Source organism: Mustela nigripes, chromosome 14 (assembly GCF_022355385.1).
Source record: "Mustela nigripes isolate SB6536 chromosome 14, MUSNIG.SB6536, whole genome shotgun sequence".
NCBI classification, from domain to species: Eukaryota; Metazoa; Chordata; class Mammalia; order Carnivora; family Mustelidae; genus Mustela; species Mustela nigripes.
In genome coordinates, this window is record NC_081570.1 from 40,031,792 (window position 1) to 40,050,387 (window position 18,596).

Below are 18,596 nucleotides of genomic sequence, written 5' to 3' on the forward strand. Positions count from 1 at the left end.
CTTGGAACTCAATTTCTCACTTCAAGTGAAGAATGCTGGTGCTTGAGGCTCATCGGTTGCCCTGGTAAAATTAATGTGCCTCCCACAGTTTAAATTAAACATGTGATATTTAAGATGAAAGAAATTTAGTCAGAATGCCACAGTATCAGTCACAATTGCTTTTAAAATACGTGAATATCGGAAAACTTTTCTTAAAAATGTTTCATTCGTAAGTTTAAAAAAATAATATTAAAAAAATTTAATTCTCAAATGTGAAATCTGAAAAGGAGAAATGATATTTGATAAGCGAATCCTGCAGTATAGTAGCTACCATTGAAAGTGAAATATAGTGATATAGTGTAAATCATACTTACCTGTGTTAGAACCCTGAGCTCTTATTTGGCCTCTGGTACTTACTAGTGATGTGCTGTGGTTAAATTCTGTTGCATTTCTGAGCTTCCTCATCTATACAATGGGAATATTGATACTATATATCCCTATCTCATTGGATTGTTGTTGGATTTGAATAAGATATATATGAAAAGATGCTCTATAAACCATACAGAACCATATAAATCTGTAGTAGCATTACTATTTCTATGCATACACAGTACTCTTTAATTAAAAGGAGATATATATATGTATGTATGTAACTTGGCTAATAATCATAATAAATGTAACTGCATAGATTTAAAGTTAAATCTGAAAAATTCATCATGTGGATCAGTTTTACTCAAGTTTACAGTAATGTCTTAAGCGATGCATAAACTGTTGTTCTTTAACTTAGAAAAGAGAAATGAGGAAAGGAAAAACGTCTTGGACAGGGGAAAAAGAGAAAGACAATTTAGGAATCCAAAGAGGTCAAAGGATTTTGGTATAAATCTAATATGAAGCAAAACATTTAATTACACGAACCAGTGACTTTCATTTGTTAAAATACCAAGACCTTAGTCAAAAGCAAACAATCAACTGTTTCATTAGAAATATCCAGAAATTAATAAGCAAGAGTTTATTTTTCTCTGGGGAACATCAAATGCCAGTTTATTATATAAGACACTTAGCAAAAGTTCTTTTGTCTATTATATACTGTATACTTAAACAAGTGTCTTCATTTAAAGTTACAATGTTTAAAGTGTACATAGTATTTCTTAGGGTAGCTTTTTAAGTGGGATTTAAAATACATCTTTGCCTATTTTGGGAGTTTATAGTTCACAAAGGTCCGAACATTTTCCGATTACTTTAACTACTTTCAACCATATTTAAGTCTAATAAGTGATTGGTTAAATATAATAACATGGCTATACAGTGAGACTCTATAACCATTACAGTCCTGTTTTAATGAAGTGTTCAGTATTATTTAAAAGCATTCTTGCAGGGGCGCCTGGGTGGCTCAGTGGGTTAAGCCGCTGCCTTCGGCTCAGGTCATGATCTCAGGGTCCTGGGATTGAGTCCCACATCCGGCTCTCTGCTCAGCAGGGGGACTGCTTCCCTTCCTCTCTCTCTGCCTGCCTCTCTACCTACTTGTGATCTCTCTCTGTCAAATAAATAAATAAAATCTTAAAAGATAAATAAATAAAAGCATTCTTACAAAAAAATTTTGACCTAAATATAACAAAGCATGATTCTTCACAAAGCAAATGTTAGTGGGGGAAAAAGAGAGGCAGGGAGGAGAGGATGCTTGTTTAAAAGGGATTTAAGAAATCTAACAACCATAGGGTGCCTGGGTCGCTAAGTCAGTTAAGTGTCTGACTCTTGATTTTGGCTCAGGTCATGATCTCAGGGTCACGGGATCGAGCTCCATGACAGGCTCCCCACTCAAAGGGGACTCTTCTTGAGTTTCTCTCTCTCCTTCTGCCCTTCCCACCAAAATGCTCTCTCACACCATCTCTCTACAATAAATAAAAATATTTTTAAAAAATCTAACAACCAAATATTTGTGATCCTTGAGTAGACTTTGGTTTCAAAACAACAGTTAAAAAGACATTTTGGAGATAGCTGGTAAAGTATGAATATGCACTGGATATTAGATGATATTAGGGAATTACTGCTAATTTTGTTACATGCGATAATGGTATGGTGATTAAGTAAGAGAATATCATTATTTTTTGGAAAATACATAGATGTTTTTAGGTGTAAGATATGTAATTTAACAAAAAATATTGAATATAAAAAGGTATAAACACTTTCATGCAGTTTAAATTTTAATAATTTCAAAAGTTTAACTTCTGCAAAATTTTATAAAATCATGTGAAACTTTAATTTTTTTATATTTGTTTTTGCATATTTTGAATAATAAATTTTACATTTAATTTTCTGTTCCAGTCAATGTTTACCATTTTCAATCAGAAAGGAAATGAAAAAAAAATCATAAAAAATTAATTCATCAAAACCACAAACCTAAATAAGTATAAAAAATGTAAATAAGTTTCAAATGCTGCTCTTTTATAAATGTGTGGCAGTTAAACTTTTGAAGTTATTAAGGCTTCTATCTTCATTAAAACTTTGGGATGCTTGCATATGAAAGAAGCAAACATGGCAAAATTTATTAGTTATTAAATTTAGGGATGGGAATTTGGGTGTTTACTGTGCTATTCTTTTTACTTCTATATTAAAAATTGTTTTAATAAAAAGTTAAAATATTATAAAATGTAATTAAGCAAATGATCATATAACATTAAAAGATGAAAATAAGCTGTTTAAACAAGATTATAACACAACCCAATAATATTCAATATACACAAAAGTTTTCATCAAAATGTATTTAAAAATATGGAAAAAACATGTATCATAAAGCTAACTGTTAATCTGTGTTAGAATATTTTCTTTTTGCTTTTCAATATTTTCCATAAACCTGTATTTATATAAACTATAAACACATATTATTATAAATATTTATTTCTTCAAAAATGACATCCATTTTATAAAAATTTAATAGTTAAAACATAGACTAACACAGCATTTATAATAGGCTATTCCACTATTCTTAGTTAGGGTAAAGAACAGTTTGTGTTTCTTATTCTACTTCACTAAATCATCATTGATTGCTCTAAGTTTGATTATTAATTACTGTTAGTTTTTAAAATTTGTTTAAAATGAAATTTTCTTTAGGTCAGGGTTTAAGATAAACTAGAAACTAGAAATTTCAGAGCCTTCCTTGTACTCAATTCTCAAAATTCCCTCTACTTCATTTACATACTATTTCTTCCTTCCCACTCTTTTATTTCCTTCATTCATTAAATATGTAGAATATTTACTAGGGATGTAAGGTACAGTCACTGCCAAAGAGAAAATCAAATCTCTTGAGAAGACATATATACAGAGATAATGATAAGCAATGTGTTAAATGTAATTAAGATGAGCAGAGGGTATCATTACAAAGGACTAACGGTGGGTCCAACTGTATGATAGTTGAAGAGTTAGGAACAATTAAGTGTCAGAGAGTAGAAGTTAACCAGGTAAAGGGCAGAATAAAGGCATTCCTTACAGTGGAGAAGCATGAACAGAGAGTACGATTATGGGGAAACAAAAACGGTACATCACTGCTAGATTTATTAAGTGTAAAGCAGGGGAACAGGAGAGCTAAAGTTGTGCAGATAGGTAGGAGACAGATTACTGAGCTTTCCACTCTAGGTCAACATATAAAGAGTGATTGCATAGAAACTTCTTGCTGAAAATGTATCTTCTGAATTCTTGTTATAAATGCCAATGTACTTGACTTTAAGGTCACAATGCCCATTTCTATATTTTTGTTGTTTAAAGTGGCTTCTGAGAGAAAAATATTGTAGTTATAGATATGTACTATTAGATGGAATCATATTGGGAAAAGACTGAAAGACAAGTCCTTTAGCAAGAAACTGTCAATCACATTAACTGAAAAGAGCATACACATATAGCCTGGTCCCATGTCTACCTTTTTTTCCCCTACAAAAACACTCTTGTTTCAGAGATTGACAAGGCCATCTACAAAGAGCCAGTAATACCCTATTACACTACTGCCCCTCTGAAATGGGAATCTTGGTGATGATTAAGCTGGTAGATGAACCACAAACAAAATCAAGTCTTCAATCTGAAAAAAACAGAAAACATTAAGCATTGCCTGAGGCCTGGTGGTAAACCTATGTGATGCACTTTTTAATTACAAAAGGTAAGATTGCACTTACATCTCGGGCTTTCACATAGAAGGCCTCTTGAAAAGCAGCTTCTAATGAGCCAATAAAAAATACAGGATGGCAGTCACCATATCTATAGGAAAAATTATATCTATTAATTTAAGTACATTTCAAATTTACTTCAAAGTTTCATAAGTCTAATCACCATCTTTAAATAAATGTTGGCACTACTGTCTCTTAACTATAGACCAAACATTAAAACATTTCTTTAAAGGCTTGGTAATGCACTTCATTAGTTCTCAGAATTCTTCTTGGCCTATAGTGATAATATTAGAATACAGGAATTTTAAGTACATCTAGCAAATGGATTCAATAAGTGCTACAAAACCATGCCATTTATAAGCAGCAATTTCGGGTTATCCACTTTCATAAGATTTTCCTTAGAGTAACCTTAGTTTATTTATTCTGGAAGTCCAACAGAGAGGGAAAAAAATTGTATCTTGCAAAGTTTCTAAATTATATTACATTAGAAAACAGAACTAAAGAGAAATATCATTTACATGAAAATTTAGGGATAAATATTTAAATCCTTTTTACTTAAATACCTTCTAAGAATCTCAAATGCATATAAAACATTTTACATTACACTCTTAAAAGAAGAAATGTTGATAGTTTCAAAACAAAAATTAAAAGAAAAAATGTGCTTATATTAAAAATTTTAAATTATTTTTAAATTTTATATTATTTTAAAGGATATTTTGTTTTTCTAGGATATACCAAAAATTAGTATCCTATAACCTACAGACTTTTTGTGAATACAGTCAACATATTAATTAGTGACCCATTTATTTTGCTTCTGTAAAGATACAGAGATAAGATGATAAAGTGGCATAAATAGCTTACTAGTTATCTGACATTGAATAGGATGTGTTAAACTATAAGGACTAAATAAACTGATAAATGTATCCTTCAAATATTGTATAGAGAAATTAAAGACAATCTATGACTAAAATTGCTCCAGAAAAATCACAGTAGCATTAAAAGAACATCAATTTTATATAGTTAATGTCCTAACCCTACCTTGAAGAAAACTCTGCTGTAAATTGTAATAAGGCATCTCCTTCATTTTCTGCGTTTTCTGGCACTAAAAAACAAACAAAAGAAAAAACAAAAACAAAAAAAAACAAAACAAATAGACACAAAAAACAAACCACATAACATCTAATCCCACATATAAGAAATATATTTAATCAATAAAGAGGAAATAAAATTAAATTTTAGCTTCTGTGATATATTTGAGGAGACATTTTAAATTGACATACATTAGAAGATTTCATCAAACCTTAAAAAAGAACCTTGAAAAAACTCCAAGCTCATAAATTTTGGAAAGCCAGCTGACACAAACCTGCTAAGCATTTCAAGTATGTGCCAGTCATCAATTAGGATTTCAGTGTTTTCTTAAAATGACATCTTGTGAATAAATTATATAAAAGGATCTCAAGTTATTTTAAAAATCTCATTTATAAGGAAGATGGTTACCTTTAAGTAAATATCATATCTATTTCTGCCCAAGGGAGTTTCCTAACTTCACTGAGTAAATGAGCCATTTAAGTATTTATTTTAAGAGTAATTTTGCATATAGTACTTCCTGTGATTCTACAGTATATATCTTGTAAAGTTAAAGAGAAGGAGATGGCACATTTAGTTTACTTTTTTTTCCTTACAAAGGTGGTACCAGTGAATGGAAAAATAATATAACTATTCTTAAAACTGGTATCTCCACTAAGATGCGGGGGAAACAAGTACAGTCACAGAAAATATAGCTATTTGTTTATCAACCTCTAGGTTTAAAGTAAAGAGAAAGACTCATAACTAATATATATGTGAAACATAAGTTATACATTCCCTTGCATTTTTAATGAATTTTACTAAAGCTCTGGGAATTGCTAATCTTAATAAAATCAAAACTCAAGAGGCTCTGGTTCTAATGAATATTGTGCCTGCTAGCTGTATGTTCTCTCTCCAAACCTGGAAAGTTAATAAGAGATTTTTAAGTTCATTGTTTTTTATAAGTTTCTGCAGGAGGAAGTAGAATTATAGTGCTGGCCCCAAAGAGCTATTAATACTCACTCATTGGAGATTTTCTCAGGGCAGATGATGCCATGCCGAATACTTCTCCATCATCCACCCCAAATTCAGAAGCATCTTCAAAGTCATCTCCATCACTATCACTAACCATATGAACATCGGTGCTTTGCTATTTAAGAAAAGTGCTGATTAGTTTTATATGAACTTTAGGAATCGAATTCTAAAATATAAGTTATGTAATCACAATATGACACTAGTATTATAGTAGTTTTATTAAATAAGAAGCCATTTGCTAGAGTAAAGCTTAATATTTTTCATTTTAATGCTAACATATATTTCTTTTCTTTATTTACTTGATAGAGATCACATGTAGGCAGAGAGGCAGGTGAGGGGTGGGGGAAAGCAGGCTCCCTGCTTAGCAGAGAGCCCAATGTGGGGCTCGATCCCAGGATGCTGGGATCATGACCTGAGCTGAAGGCAGAGATTTAATCCACTGAGCCACCCAGGCGCCCCAAGGCTTACATAGATTCCTAAACTTGCCGTGATACCCCTTGGCTAAAGATTGGAACCTGAGGGAAAATGAAGGATGCATACAACTCATACAACTGTTTTATCCACAGAACATAGTACACAATTCAGTGCTTAATAAATATTTGCTCAGTAAATGATGAGAGGGATATAATCAGGTCAAAGACAAAGCAAGCTATATGTGTCTTTTTAAAAGCTCACAGTAATCTCTATTTCAAACTTGCCACTTCCTTACTGCAACAGTTCTCAAATTTTTATTACTGGACTATGGTATACTATCCTCAGTGTTATTGGAGATAACATAAAATACACTATATAAAAGCTCTTTGTAAAGTGCAGGCTATTAAATATGAGATACACCTCTAGTCAATAAACATTTATTGAGAATTTATACATGCTGGGCACTAATAAACATGCTCCATTTATTTTGTTTTCAGCAGTATCAATTGAGATTTAAAGTAACAATTAAAAACATCAGATTCAAAATATGAACTAGGCTGCTAATCTCTAGGTAAGAATGGAATCTCAAAAATACTGAAATCCAAAACATCCAAACTGTGAATACTGACAAATATTTATGCCTTGGATGAAAAGGGAGTCTCAGCAAGGTACATGGCTAAATGCCTATCTGTACTATGTTCAATAAATAAAGTCTACAAGGATTTTTAATATATGAAATTTCTATTTTTTAAAAATTTGGCACTATGCACTTAAGCTATGGAAATGGGGAAACTATTTGATTCTGGTCTACGCAAAAGAGCCTAACTTAGAGATAAGAATTTTCCAGAAAAGCATTAAGAGAAACTTAGAATCAAAGTCTCATAAATCTTGATTAGAGGGATGTTAGAGGTTAGCTAGTCATAAAAATCATAGATTTTAAACATCTTCTTATCAATAGTTTTCAAACTTCTTTCCACAGGGTTACCTCTCTCCCCTGGCCTAAGCCAAAATATTATGTAAAATTACAGTGCATACAATAGACAAAAGTAAGAACACTCTGGTTGATGTGGGGAGAGGCCAATGGAAGTCTAATGCTCCCCCTAGGCTTGGCGTTTTCTTTCTTATATCCCTTTGATAGTTGGGATACCTCTGAAGAATCTAAGGACACTGGAACAATTTTTAAAACTATTGCTACAGCAAGTCTAACAGCTTCAAATGAAGAAGCCAGGATATTTACTCTACTTGACTCAGCTTAGCATTTCCTCCTTGGGCATAACCAAACAATAATGCCCAGAATTGTAACATTTTCCCCCTTATCCAAAAGAAAGTCTTCCCCATAGTTTGAATAGAGAAGATAATGAACAAACTTATTGGATGAGTAAAAATGAATGGTCCTTGTCCTAAGCAGTCTATTTGCTATTCTGACTGCACCACTATTTCTTACAGACACCTTGGTTCTGCTTACAATTCTAGTCTTACTTTCATGTTTTGCTTTGTAGGCCAAAGATCTTCTAGTTTCAGCAATTCAACAGCTAAAAATTAAAAAACCAGAACACCTGGGTGGCTCGGACGGTTAAGTGTCTGCCTTCAGCTCAGGCCATGATCCCAGGGTCCTGGGATCAAGTCCCACATCAGGCTCCATGCTCTCAGCAGGGTCTGCTTCTCCACCTGCCTGCCACTCCTCCAGCTTGTGCTCTCTAAGTCTCTCTCTCTTTGACAAATAAATAAATAAAATCTTTAAAAAAAATTCAAAAACGCTTTCTCATTTCAAAGTAGTAAGGGAGCCTTCTCTATAAAACAACACATCTATAGGACCACTACTGTGCTTGAATTCCTTCTGTGTTTCAGGCACACAAATATCTAGAGCATGAAGTTCCCTGAACTTTGAGACTCTGATTTCTTAAACAGGTGAAGGTGCAGGATCTAAAAAGTACATTACATACTCTTGTAGGATGCTAAGCCAGGTTCACAGGCTAGTAGAAAGAAACAAAGGTCCAGTATGATGAACTTTGCCACATTCTCTATCAGCTAAGCTATCATCTCAGCCTTCACTTCGTCTTGCCCAACATTCACCCTTCCCTTTAAGAGGCATCGGGTTTTAGGGTTGGAGGACACAGAGATGAAAAAGAATTGTTCTATATATCATCTTTTTTTTCTCACTCCTTTTACCTTACTCCCCCACATCTAAACTCCTTCTCCTAATCTAGTTTTTAATCAAATAGTAGCCCCTTTCCATAACAACAGAGCTTTATATATATCATAGTAAGATAGTGATTTTAATCTCGTACTTATGTAACTGACTCATCATTCATTTTGTCCACAAAGTGTACAGTTCCCAAATCTCTTCAGACCCAGAAAGCAAAATCCTATAACAACATCTTCAAAGGGAGTTATCTAAAAAGCCAATTTTGTTGGAAAAAGTATATTTCAAATATGAATTATTGAAGTATCTGCAAGAATGAGCTACTTAATTATGTATAAGGAACTCCCAATCTCTTCACATTTTCTTATCAGCCATCTAACAGGTTAGGAAAAGCTTTTTCTAAAAAATGAGATAAACAATCTTTTTTTCATTAATGTTTGTAGATGAGAATACATAATCTCTTGGCTCAGCCATGGCAGCCTTAAAACTCTTTGAATTCAGAGAAGTTATTTACTCAGAATTTGAAAAACAGCTAAAAAAATTCATGATTTTATTTTGGCTGTTTATCGGCATTCATTTATTCCCATTATCATTTAACAAACATTTACAAGCCCCTAGAAAATGCCACACTGCCTAGACCTGTGTGAAAGATACAGTCTATATTCTCTTAAAGAATACTATATAATATAAAGAGATAATTATAATACCAAGTGTTAAGTGTTATGACAGGTAAGTTCAGAAGAGAACATTTAATGAATGGGGAATGGGAAAGATCAGAGCAAACTTCCTAGAGGAGAAAGAACCAAACCATTTGAAACAAATTTAGACTCTACATATACTCAGCACTAAGGCAAGCTTGTAACTGAAGCAGATGTTCCTTCCACCAACTACTTATATCAAATCAACAGGTTAAAAGCTAGGGATACAGAGACAGATAAAACATGGTTCAGGCCTTCCAGAAATTCCCATTCCAAAGAAAGACATAAAAATATACTTATTTGAATATTCAAAAGGAAAGGGTCATAAAAATCACAATGTATAAGTTCATTTGGGACAGTTTCAAAGAACAGCAGGTCCCTCAGTGATTAGAATGAATAGTTTTGGCTTGGATTGGCAATGATCATTAATATGGGTAAGAAAACAGGTTTCTGGGGAGATATGGTAAGTTCAATTTTTTACACAGTGAATGTACAGTAGGCATGCAGATAGAAATGTTCAGAAGTAACCTGATTACTATTTAGCTTGTCTGCCTGAGGTGAAATACCACATAGTTATAGTAGGACCACAGCAGACAAGCTAAATACTTGTCTCACCAAGTTTTAAAAATTGAAATACAGATTTTTGGCAATTATCTGTGTTCAATTTCATTTTATTAGGTATAAGATCCTTTATGCAAAGACTTTGCTTTGTTCACATCCATATTCTGACTCCTACATCAATACCAGGCATAGAGGGGCATGTAATCAGAACTTATCAAATGAATACTGAATGAATATTTTCTGTCACTTAAACCAAAACCTAGGTATCATTCTTTTTTTTTTCGTAATATTTTTTAAAAATTTCTTTTCAGCATAATAGTATTCATTGTTTTTGCACCACACCCAGTGCTCCATGCAATACATGCCCTCCCTATACCCACCACCTTGATCCCCCCCCCACCTCAGGTATCATTCTTATCTCTTCCTTTTCTCTCCTCCCATAGATCCTATCAGTAACCAGTTCTAATTCAGGATCTCATTATCCTTTAACTGTGCTATTATAAAAGACCCGTATCTGATTTTTCCTGTCTCCAGTCTTCCTTCCCTTACATCTACCTTCTGCACAGCAGCAAAAAGTACTCTTCTCTAAAATGTTATTTGGGGGAAAGAAAATCATTTGTCACTTAAAAGCCTTCTATGGCTGCCCAGAGTTCAAGTTCCCAACTTGAGCTGTAGACCATTCACCTTCACCTCACTCTTATCTTTGTCTCTCACTTTATTTTGCACGAACACCACCAAACTGTGCTCATCTCTGTGCATACACTATATCAGATCATGCAGTTTCCTTTGAATGAAATACTATTTCCATGTTTCTTCATTTGGCTGACTGGGCCTCATTCTTTATAATTTGATTTGGACATAAGTTCCTATAGTCTTTCTTTTTCTTCCTCTCCCAACTTGTTCCTCTTCCTTTTCCCCCTCTCCTCCTTCTTTTTTAAGAAATACTCACTTACCAATATTTATTTTGTGGCTGGTATATGCCAGGTACTACACTAGATGTTAGGGCTACAGAAGTGTGTAAGGCAAACAGGGCTTTTGCTTGCAAACATTCTTGAGTGTTATGCCTTCAACCCCCACAATTGTGCCCTAGTATCTTGTGCTTGCTTAATTTTAACATTATATAATATGAAATTACCAGTTTATATCCATCTGACCAGCACACAGTGAGCATTCAATAAATGTTTCCTTAAGTTACTAACTAGCATCTACTACACTGGAAGGTTTTTTTGTTTTTTTGTTTTGTTTTGCTTTAATCTTGGGGCACTCCCCTCTCTTCCACAATTAACTGAGGACTGGACAATTCTCAAGAAGTCTGGGTCAATGGGCCCCTATCTTGTCCCATTCAAGCAACTGCAGAAAGGAGAAGAAGGTATTAGCTAGGTACTCATATATAGAAAGATCATTAAAAGAGGGCTCAGGAGCAAGGGAAGGCTGGGGAGGAAAGAAAAATGGTGAATTATCATTAAAAAAAAAAAAAAAATACTTGCAGGACCAGAAGGAAGATGTAAAGAAAAAGAATTCTCCTAGCTAGAGGACACATAACTATAATCCATAAAATTCAAAGCTTAAATTTAACTACTAGTCTTACATATCTTCTTCCTAATTGAAGGCTTCAATCAATAGAAAAAAGGTAATTGTCCTGAAACATGAAATCATGTAGGAAAAGCGTTAAAAGCAGAAAAGAGAGAAGCAGAACCATTGGGTGGAAGATACAAGGACACAGGTTCCAGTTATTTAAAGAAGATATCAAGAGACAGAGCTGCTCAACAATAGAACTGGTTGCCTTGTTACTGGAGATAAAACCTAGGTATATTTTGAGGGGATATTTTGAGTGAGCTCTTTTAGCATACAGACTGTGGTCCTAATGATGAGCACCTAGAAGACATTAAATGTTTAAATGAATGAGGGATGAATGGATAGAAGAGGGGAAATCAAATTTTAAAAATCCCTTCCAGCTGTATAATTCTATGGCAGCATAAAAGCCCGAGTCACAGTTGCCCATTTCTCACTAGCCCCTTAAAAAGGTGATATTTACAGTTAGCCAGGGAAGGGAAAATAACGGTTTCATCACAAATAATCACATTTTAAGATATTCCCAAGACTGTGGCTCTTTCAGTTTAGCAAAGTCACCTAATTCCACTCTACCTTCTTCTCTAACCTAAACAGTATGCCAACCTCATTAACACTATTTCTTACTGTATGGGATTGACTTATTTTTGCTGAAGGGACTACCCAAATAACACATATAATGGTGAAAGTGAGAGAAGGAAATAAAATGAAGTGAAATGGGTATCTATTATCTTTCAGAGCACAGAAATAAAAATTTTGGGTGAAGCTACCACATTTTAATGTAGTAGATTTATCCATTATAGGGTTGAAGCACAACCTACTTTAGCATTAGAAACACATCCCCAAGAAAGAAATAGTTTAGTAAATTATTTTTGGTAATTTCTGCCAAGCAGTGAAACTCAAAATCATGTTTTCTTTCAAGATGATTAATGAGATAAAATGCTGAATAAAATGGTGTGGGCTCTTTAAAGGAAATTAACATTTTTAGAGGCCTAAGAAAACAGTACAGTAATATTTTAGCAGGGGACAACCCTTTCTTCTTTGTGGATTTCTAAAAAAAAATGTTAAAAACCAGGATTGCAAATTATCATTTTCACAAAATGATCATGGACTAGAATGGAACTTATGCAGTCCCATTTCCCTTTCACATATTTAAGTGATATAAATGCATTTCAGAGGATAGGCAGAGAGGTCCTGTGGCAGCTTCTGTAGTGAGTGTCCAAAATACACTCAGTTTAAATAAAAATTCACAATCATAATTTGTGTAGACTGTAAATGGAAAAAGGTTTTACTGTACTGAAAACACTGAGTTAAATAATGTTTTCCTGTGCTATTTAGTTATGATCCTGTCACATGCACTTTTTAAGTCATGGTGATGAGTTTTCTTTAGCACATAGTGGGAGCTCCATAAATGCTTTTTAACAGATAAATTGTTATGTCCAAGCTATCTTTCCCATTACCTTATAATCAAAGTCATAGTTGGACTCAGAGTGCAATTTGTAGCCATGGAAAAGACACTGCCTTTTAACATTGTTCAGACCCACAAAGATACACACAGGTACATCCTACACACAAACATATTCAATCTTATCTGCCCCTCTTCTCTGCTTCTATAGTATTCTATGCTCTATCACAGCTTTTATTACATTTTGCCATTATTATTAGTTTATTAATCTATCTCCTTGACTCTGAGCACGTTGGTATGGATATATTGTTATCCATCTTTGTTAAATAGTATCAAGCACAATACCTGGATCCTAGAAGGTGCTCCAACTCAATGAGTTAAAGGACCTTCAGGATCAGTTTTAATAAATGTACTCAATTATATAGTTAGCAATGAAGAAAATCCTTTGTCAACCTGTCAATTCTAAGTAAAACTCATTTCAACCAATCCACCTGAATTCTGTCTGATGAAACATGAAACTTATAGACCAAGGAGGAGCACATTAGCAATAAACTCGCATGAAAAGTTTCTGCCTTCAGGAATTACTGAGATTTTATTCACGCTAGATTTACTTCACCTATTCACTGCTGTGGCAGATAAAAAAGAATAGGAAGTGGGCAGGTAGGTGGAGGACAGGCCTCCTATTCACCAAAAAGCTTGGCAAAAAAGCTTACCTCTTCGGACTGCTCTCGGGTCTGTGCAGGTGAAGATCTTCTGCCCACTGTAAGTCGATGGCAGGGATAGGAGAGCCCTGATTCAGCAAGACACATCTGCAAGAACGAATAATCCATCATTCATAAACAAAATGAAGCAATGTCTCACAAAAGCTCCTTTAGATATTTTCTAGATTTCTTTTTTTTGTTTGTTTGTTTGACAGACAGATTACAAGTAGGCAGAGAGGTAGGCAGATAGAGAGAGAGGAGGAACAGGCTCCCTGCTCAGCAGGGATCGATGTGGGGCTGGATCCCAGGACCCTGGGACCATGACCTGAGCCGAAGGTAGTGGCTTTAGCCCACTGAGCCACCCAGGTGCCCCTAGATTTCTTTTCTTTTTTTAAAGATTTTATTTGAGAGAGAAAGAAGAGAGCTCACACACTCGTACAGGAGCAGGGGAAGGGGCAGAAAGAGAGGGAGAAGCAGACTCCCCACTGAGCAGGGAGCCAGCCTGATGCAGGGCTCTATTCCAGGACCAGGGCTCTATTCCAGGATCATGACCTGAGCCGAAAGCAGACACTTAATGGACTGAGCCACTGAAGTACCCCAATATTTTCTAGATTTCTGAAGTTAGATTAGAAAGCTCACTCTAGTAGCTCCAGTATTAGGTTAACCAGGAAGGCTTTAAAAATTTTAAATTTTTCTGTATATGGCATGTTACAACAGTCAAGGTTATTATTATCATTATCATTATTATTAATATTATTATTTTGGCTTAAACAACTGAAATTTATTTTCTCATAGTCCTAGAGGTTTAAAGTCTGAGATCAAGATGTCGGCATAGTGATACCTGTGTGGCTCACTCAGTTAAGCACCTGCCTTCGACTCGGGTCACAATCCCAGGGTCCTGGGATAGAGTCCCACAGGGGGCTCTTGCTCAGCGGGGAGCCTGCTTCTCCCTCTGCCCCTTCCTTCTCTCTCTCCCTCACAAATAAATAAATAAATCTTCTAAAAAAACCCCAAAATGTCAGCAGGGTTGGTTTCTTTTTTCCCCCCTCTAATCTATTTTTTTCTTTTGTTAAATTTTTTTTGAAAAATATTTTATTTGAGATAGAGTGAGAGAATGAAGAGGAATGGGGGGAGGGGCAAAGGGAGAGGCAGACTAGATTCCTCAGATCATTACCTGAGCTGAAGGCAGATACTTTACCAACTGAGCCACCCAGGCACCCCTCTTTTATTAAGTTTTAATTTATATTTATTTTTTCTAGTTAGAAATATTTTATTTAAATGTGCCAAATAAAAACCCACATTTTCAGACCACAGGATGTTAATACATTCACATTACTGCTATGAATTTAGAGTTATAATCCAGATCCATTTTGACCGGATGACAGAAATAACCTTCCTAGGTTATGCTTTACAGACATCACAAATACCTTATAATAATGTAAATGAAGTAACTTTTCCCTAAAAAGGTGAACTTGAGAACTTCACTCTTTCAGGACGTGCACTTCTTTGCGGACTTCCTGATGGGGAATGAATTCTCTTTGGAGGTGGAGATCTGGACTTTGGCTGCTTCTTGCATGTAGTGAAACAGACCTGGATCTTGACCTTGACCTTGGCCTCGACAGGGATCTTGATCCTTTTATAGAACCAGATCTAGATCTTCTGTGTGAAGGTTGATGTTGAAAGAGACACAGATCTTGATGGCTGAGGAAATGCTGATCTTGACTCCTTTCCCTGCTCCTGCTACATGAGCAAGAGTATCACCTACCTCTGGATCTTAAATGTTATCTAGACTGTGACCTGCTTCTCCTCTATTGGCTATAACGATGAAAATCACAAGCATAATGTCCCTTTTCACCACACTCACAGCATTTATCACTGGGATCAAAGGAATGTTGGGCAGGTATTCTGTCAAAACTAGATCTCCAAAGCATGCCTGTTGATTATTCAACTCTCCTTCAGGAACCACAAATCACTCTCCCATCCAGCCCTTACACTGCATCTTCTGCATGTCTAGATCTTCAAATTCCACAAAGGCAAATCCTGGAGATTTTTCACAGTCCACGGTTCTGAAGGGACTATAATAACTGAAAGCTCTTTCTAACTCTCCTCTGCTGACACTGGTTCCCAGATTACCAACATACATCTTGGTATTCTCCTCCATACCACCTGTAAGGTGATATGATGCCTGGCCTGCTTGCAGTGCCCCGGGATTGAATAATAGAGAAGCTGTAACATCGACTCAGTCGTCAAAGGTCCCAGCAGTCTAAAGTTTTTATTTTAATTCCAGCACAGTCAACATACACATTGTTATATTAGTTTTAGGTATACAACATAGTGATTCAACAATTCCATACATCACCCAGTGCTTATTACAATAAGTGTACTCCTTTATCCCTATCACCTATTTCACCCATCCTCCCCCTCCCCATCCACCTTCCCTCCCATAACCATTCAGTATGTTCTCTATCATTAAGAGTCTGTTTCTTGGTTTGTCTATTTTTTCTTCTTATGTTCATTTGTTTCTTAAATTCCACATATGAGTGAAATGATATGGCATGTCTTTCTCTGCCTGACTTATTTCACTTAGCATTATACTTTGTAGCTCCTTCCATGTCAGTGCAAATGTCAAGATTTCATTCCTTTTTATGGTGAAATAATAGTTCACTGTATATATATGCCACCTCTTCTTTATTCATTCATCACTCGATAGACACTTTGGCTGCTTCCATAATTTGGCTATCGTAAATAATGCTGATAAATATCGGGGTGCATGTATCCCTTTGAATTAGTACTTTTGTATTCTTTGGGTAAATATCCAGTAGGGCAATTGCTGGATCCTAGGGTAGTTCTATTTTCAACTTTTTGGAGAAACTTCATATTGTTTTCCAGACTGGCTGCACCAGTTTGCATTCCTACCAACAGAGTAAGAGGGTTCCCCTTTCTCTACATCCTCACCAATTCTTGTTTCTTGTGTCTTGATATTAGCTATTTTGACAGGTGTGAGATGATAACTCATTTTGGTTTGCATTTGCATTTCCCTGATGATGAGTGATGTTGAGCATCTTTTCATGTGTCTGTTGGCGATTTACATATCTTCTTTGGAGAAATGTCTGTTCATGTTTTCCGCCCATTTTTTAATTGGATTATTTGGTTTTGAGGTGTTGAGTTGTATTAAGTTCTTTATACATTTTGGATACTAACACTTTATTGGATATGTCATTTGCAAATATCTTCTCCCCTTCAGTAGGTTGTCTTTTCATTTTGTTGGTTATTTTCTTTGCTGTGCAGAAGCTTTTTATTTTGATGTAGTCCCAAACTTTATTTTTAGTCAAGGTCATTTTTCATAAGACAAAAGAATAGTGTTCCAGGAAACTGTAACAGACCTAAAATAAAGTTAATCATATATATATCTCCACTTCCCCATCCACCACCAGTGTGTCTGTTACTTTTCTAATTAGAATTAATACTTCAGTTTACTAGTTCCCTGGGAAGCACTCTATAAATCTCTTTTGGAAGGTACCCTGGAATAGTGTTTGCTGAAGGCATTGAAAAGAAGTTTCTACAGATGGTAACAATGTCATTATGTTTTAATCATATTAAACCACAATATCAGATTGTTATAGCTAAGGAATCTACAATATATGTAAAGCACCTCGCACAGTCCTTGGCACACAAATGGTTAACTCAGTTAATTTTTATTACCATTATGATACATTACCCAAAGAATCTGCCTAGTTTACCCAACACAATTAAAGCCAAATATGCCTACTCCTACTGAAGTTTTTACAGGGTCAGATATTAAATAACTAATTTGAGGTTTAAATTAAACTTGGGAAAATATGAGCAAATATGAATACACATCACTTTGGTCAATCTAGAAGAATTAAAACAATATTAAATAGACCAAAGAGGGTGTTTTTCTTTGGTGTTCATGAAATGACACATTTGTCTATTTAGTGTAATGATGGTATCATGTTTCTTTCATTACTTTAAAAATAAAATAGGGTCTCCATTAGCACAGTGAAAACACTTTTGGTAACTTTTGGGGAAGTGTGAACTAAACTGATACACAAGGAAACCCAAATATCTGTAAATTCATAGAGACCAACCAAGGACAAAACAGTGGGTTGGTCATAACCACAATTCGAACATGTGTTATAATCAAGCTAATTATCTGAAGACAAATATTGGAATGAAAAAGGCAAATGTCACATGATTACACATGTATTTTCAATCATGTGAGGTGTGTACTCTCATGTAGATTATACTGATAAAGATCATTTGTATTTGATTATTTTTTCTTTAGAAAAAATAGAGGTTTTTAAATTTTTTTTTACTTGGGGTATAAGCTTTGCTACCTTATTCATTTTATTTTATTTATGTTTTAAAGTAATCTCTATGTCCAATGTGGGGTTCGAACTCACTACACTGCAATCAAGAGTCCCATGCTCTACTGACTGAGCCAGCCAGGTGCCCCCTAGTTATTTGTTAGTTTGTTTTGGCATCTAGATGTTTTGGCATTGTCTCTTACAAATGCTAGAAAATCTGATTAATAATAATAGTTTTTAAAAGCAAAACTATATAATTCTGTCATCCTGTTCATCATATTCATCAACATTTGTTACAACTGGCTCAATTGCTTTCATTTTAGTACAAACAAAAGCAAAGCTAATTTGGATAAGAAGCACAGGCTAGGGACGCCTGGGTGGCTCAGTTGGTTAAGCAGCTGCCTTCGGCTCAGGTCATGATCCCAGCGTCCTGGGATCGAGTCCCACATCGGGCTCCTTGCTCCGCAGGGAGCCTGCTTCTCCCTCTGACTCTGCCTTCCACTCTGTCTGCCTGTGCTCGCTCTCACTCTCTCTCTCTTACAAATAA

At 35.0% G+C, this 18,596-nt stretch overlaps 1 protein-coding gene and 1 pseudogene across 1 annotated transcript in view; both read right to left on the minus strand.

Annotated features, from left to right (window-relative positions):
• The window catches only part of FAF1 (Fas associated factor 1), a 537,816-nt gene that overhangs the window by 153,015 nt on the left and 366,205 nt on the right, over positions 1–18,596 (minus strand). Inside the window, exons 9-12 of the mRNA XM_059374699.1 lie at positions 13,734–13,829; positions 6,219–6,345; positions 5,169–5,232; positions 4,140–4,221 (exon numbers count right to left, since the gene is read on the minus strand). Coding sequence (XP_059230682.1) covers positions 4,140–4,221; positions 5,169–5,232; positions 6,219–6,345; positions 13,734–13,829 — 369 coding nt within the window. The remainder of the gene's footprint in view (positions 1–4,139; positions 4,222–5,168; positions 5,233–6,218; positions 6,346–13,733; positions 13,830–18,596) is intronic.
• On the minus strand, positions 15,180–15,882 carry LOC132001529 (serine/arginine-rich splicing factor 7-like; annotated as a pseudogene).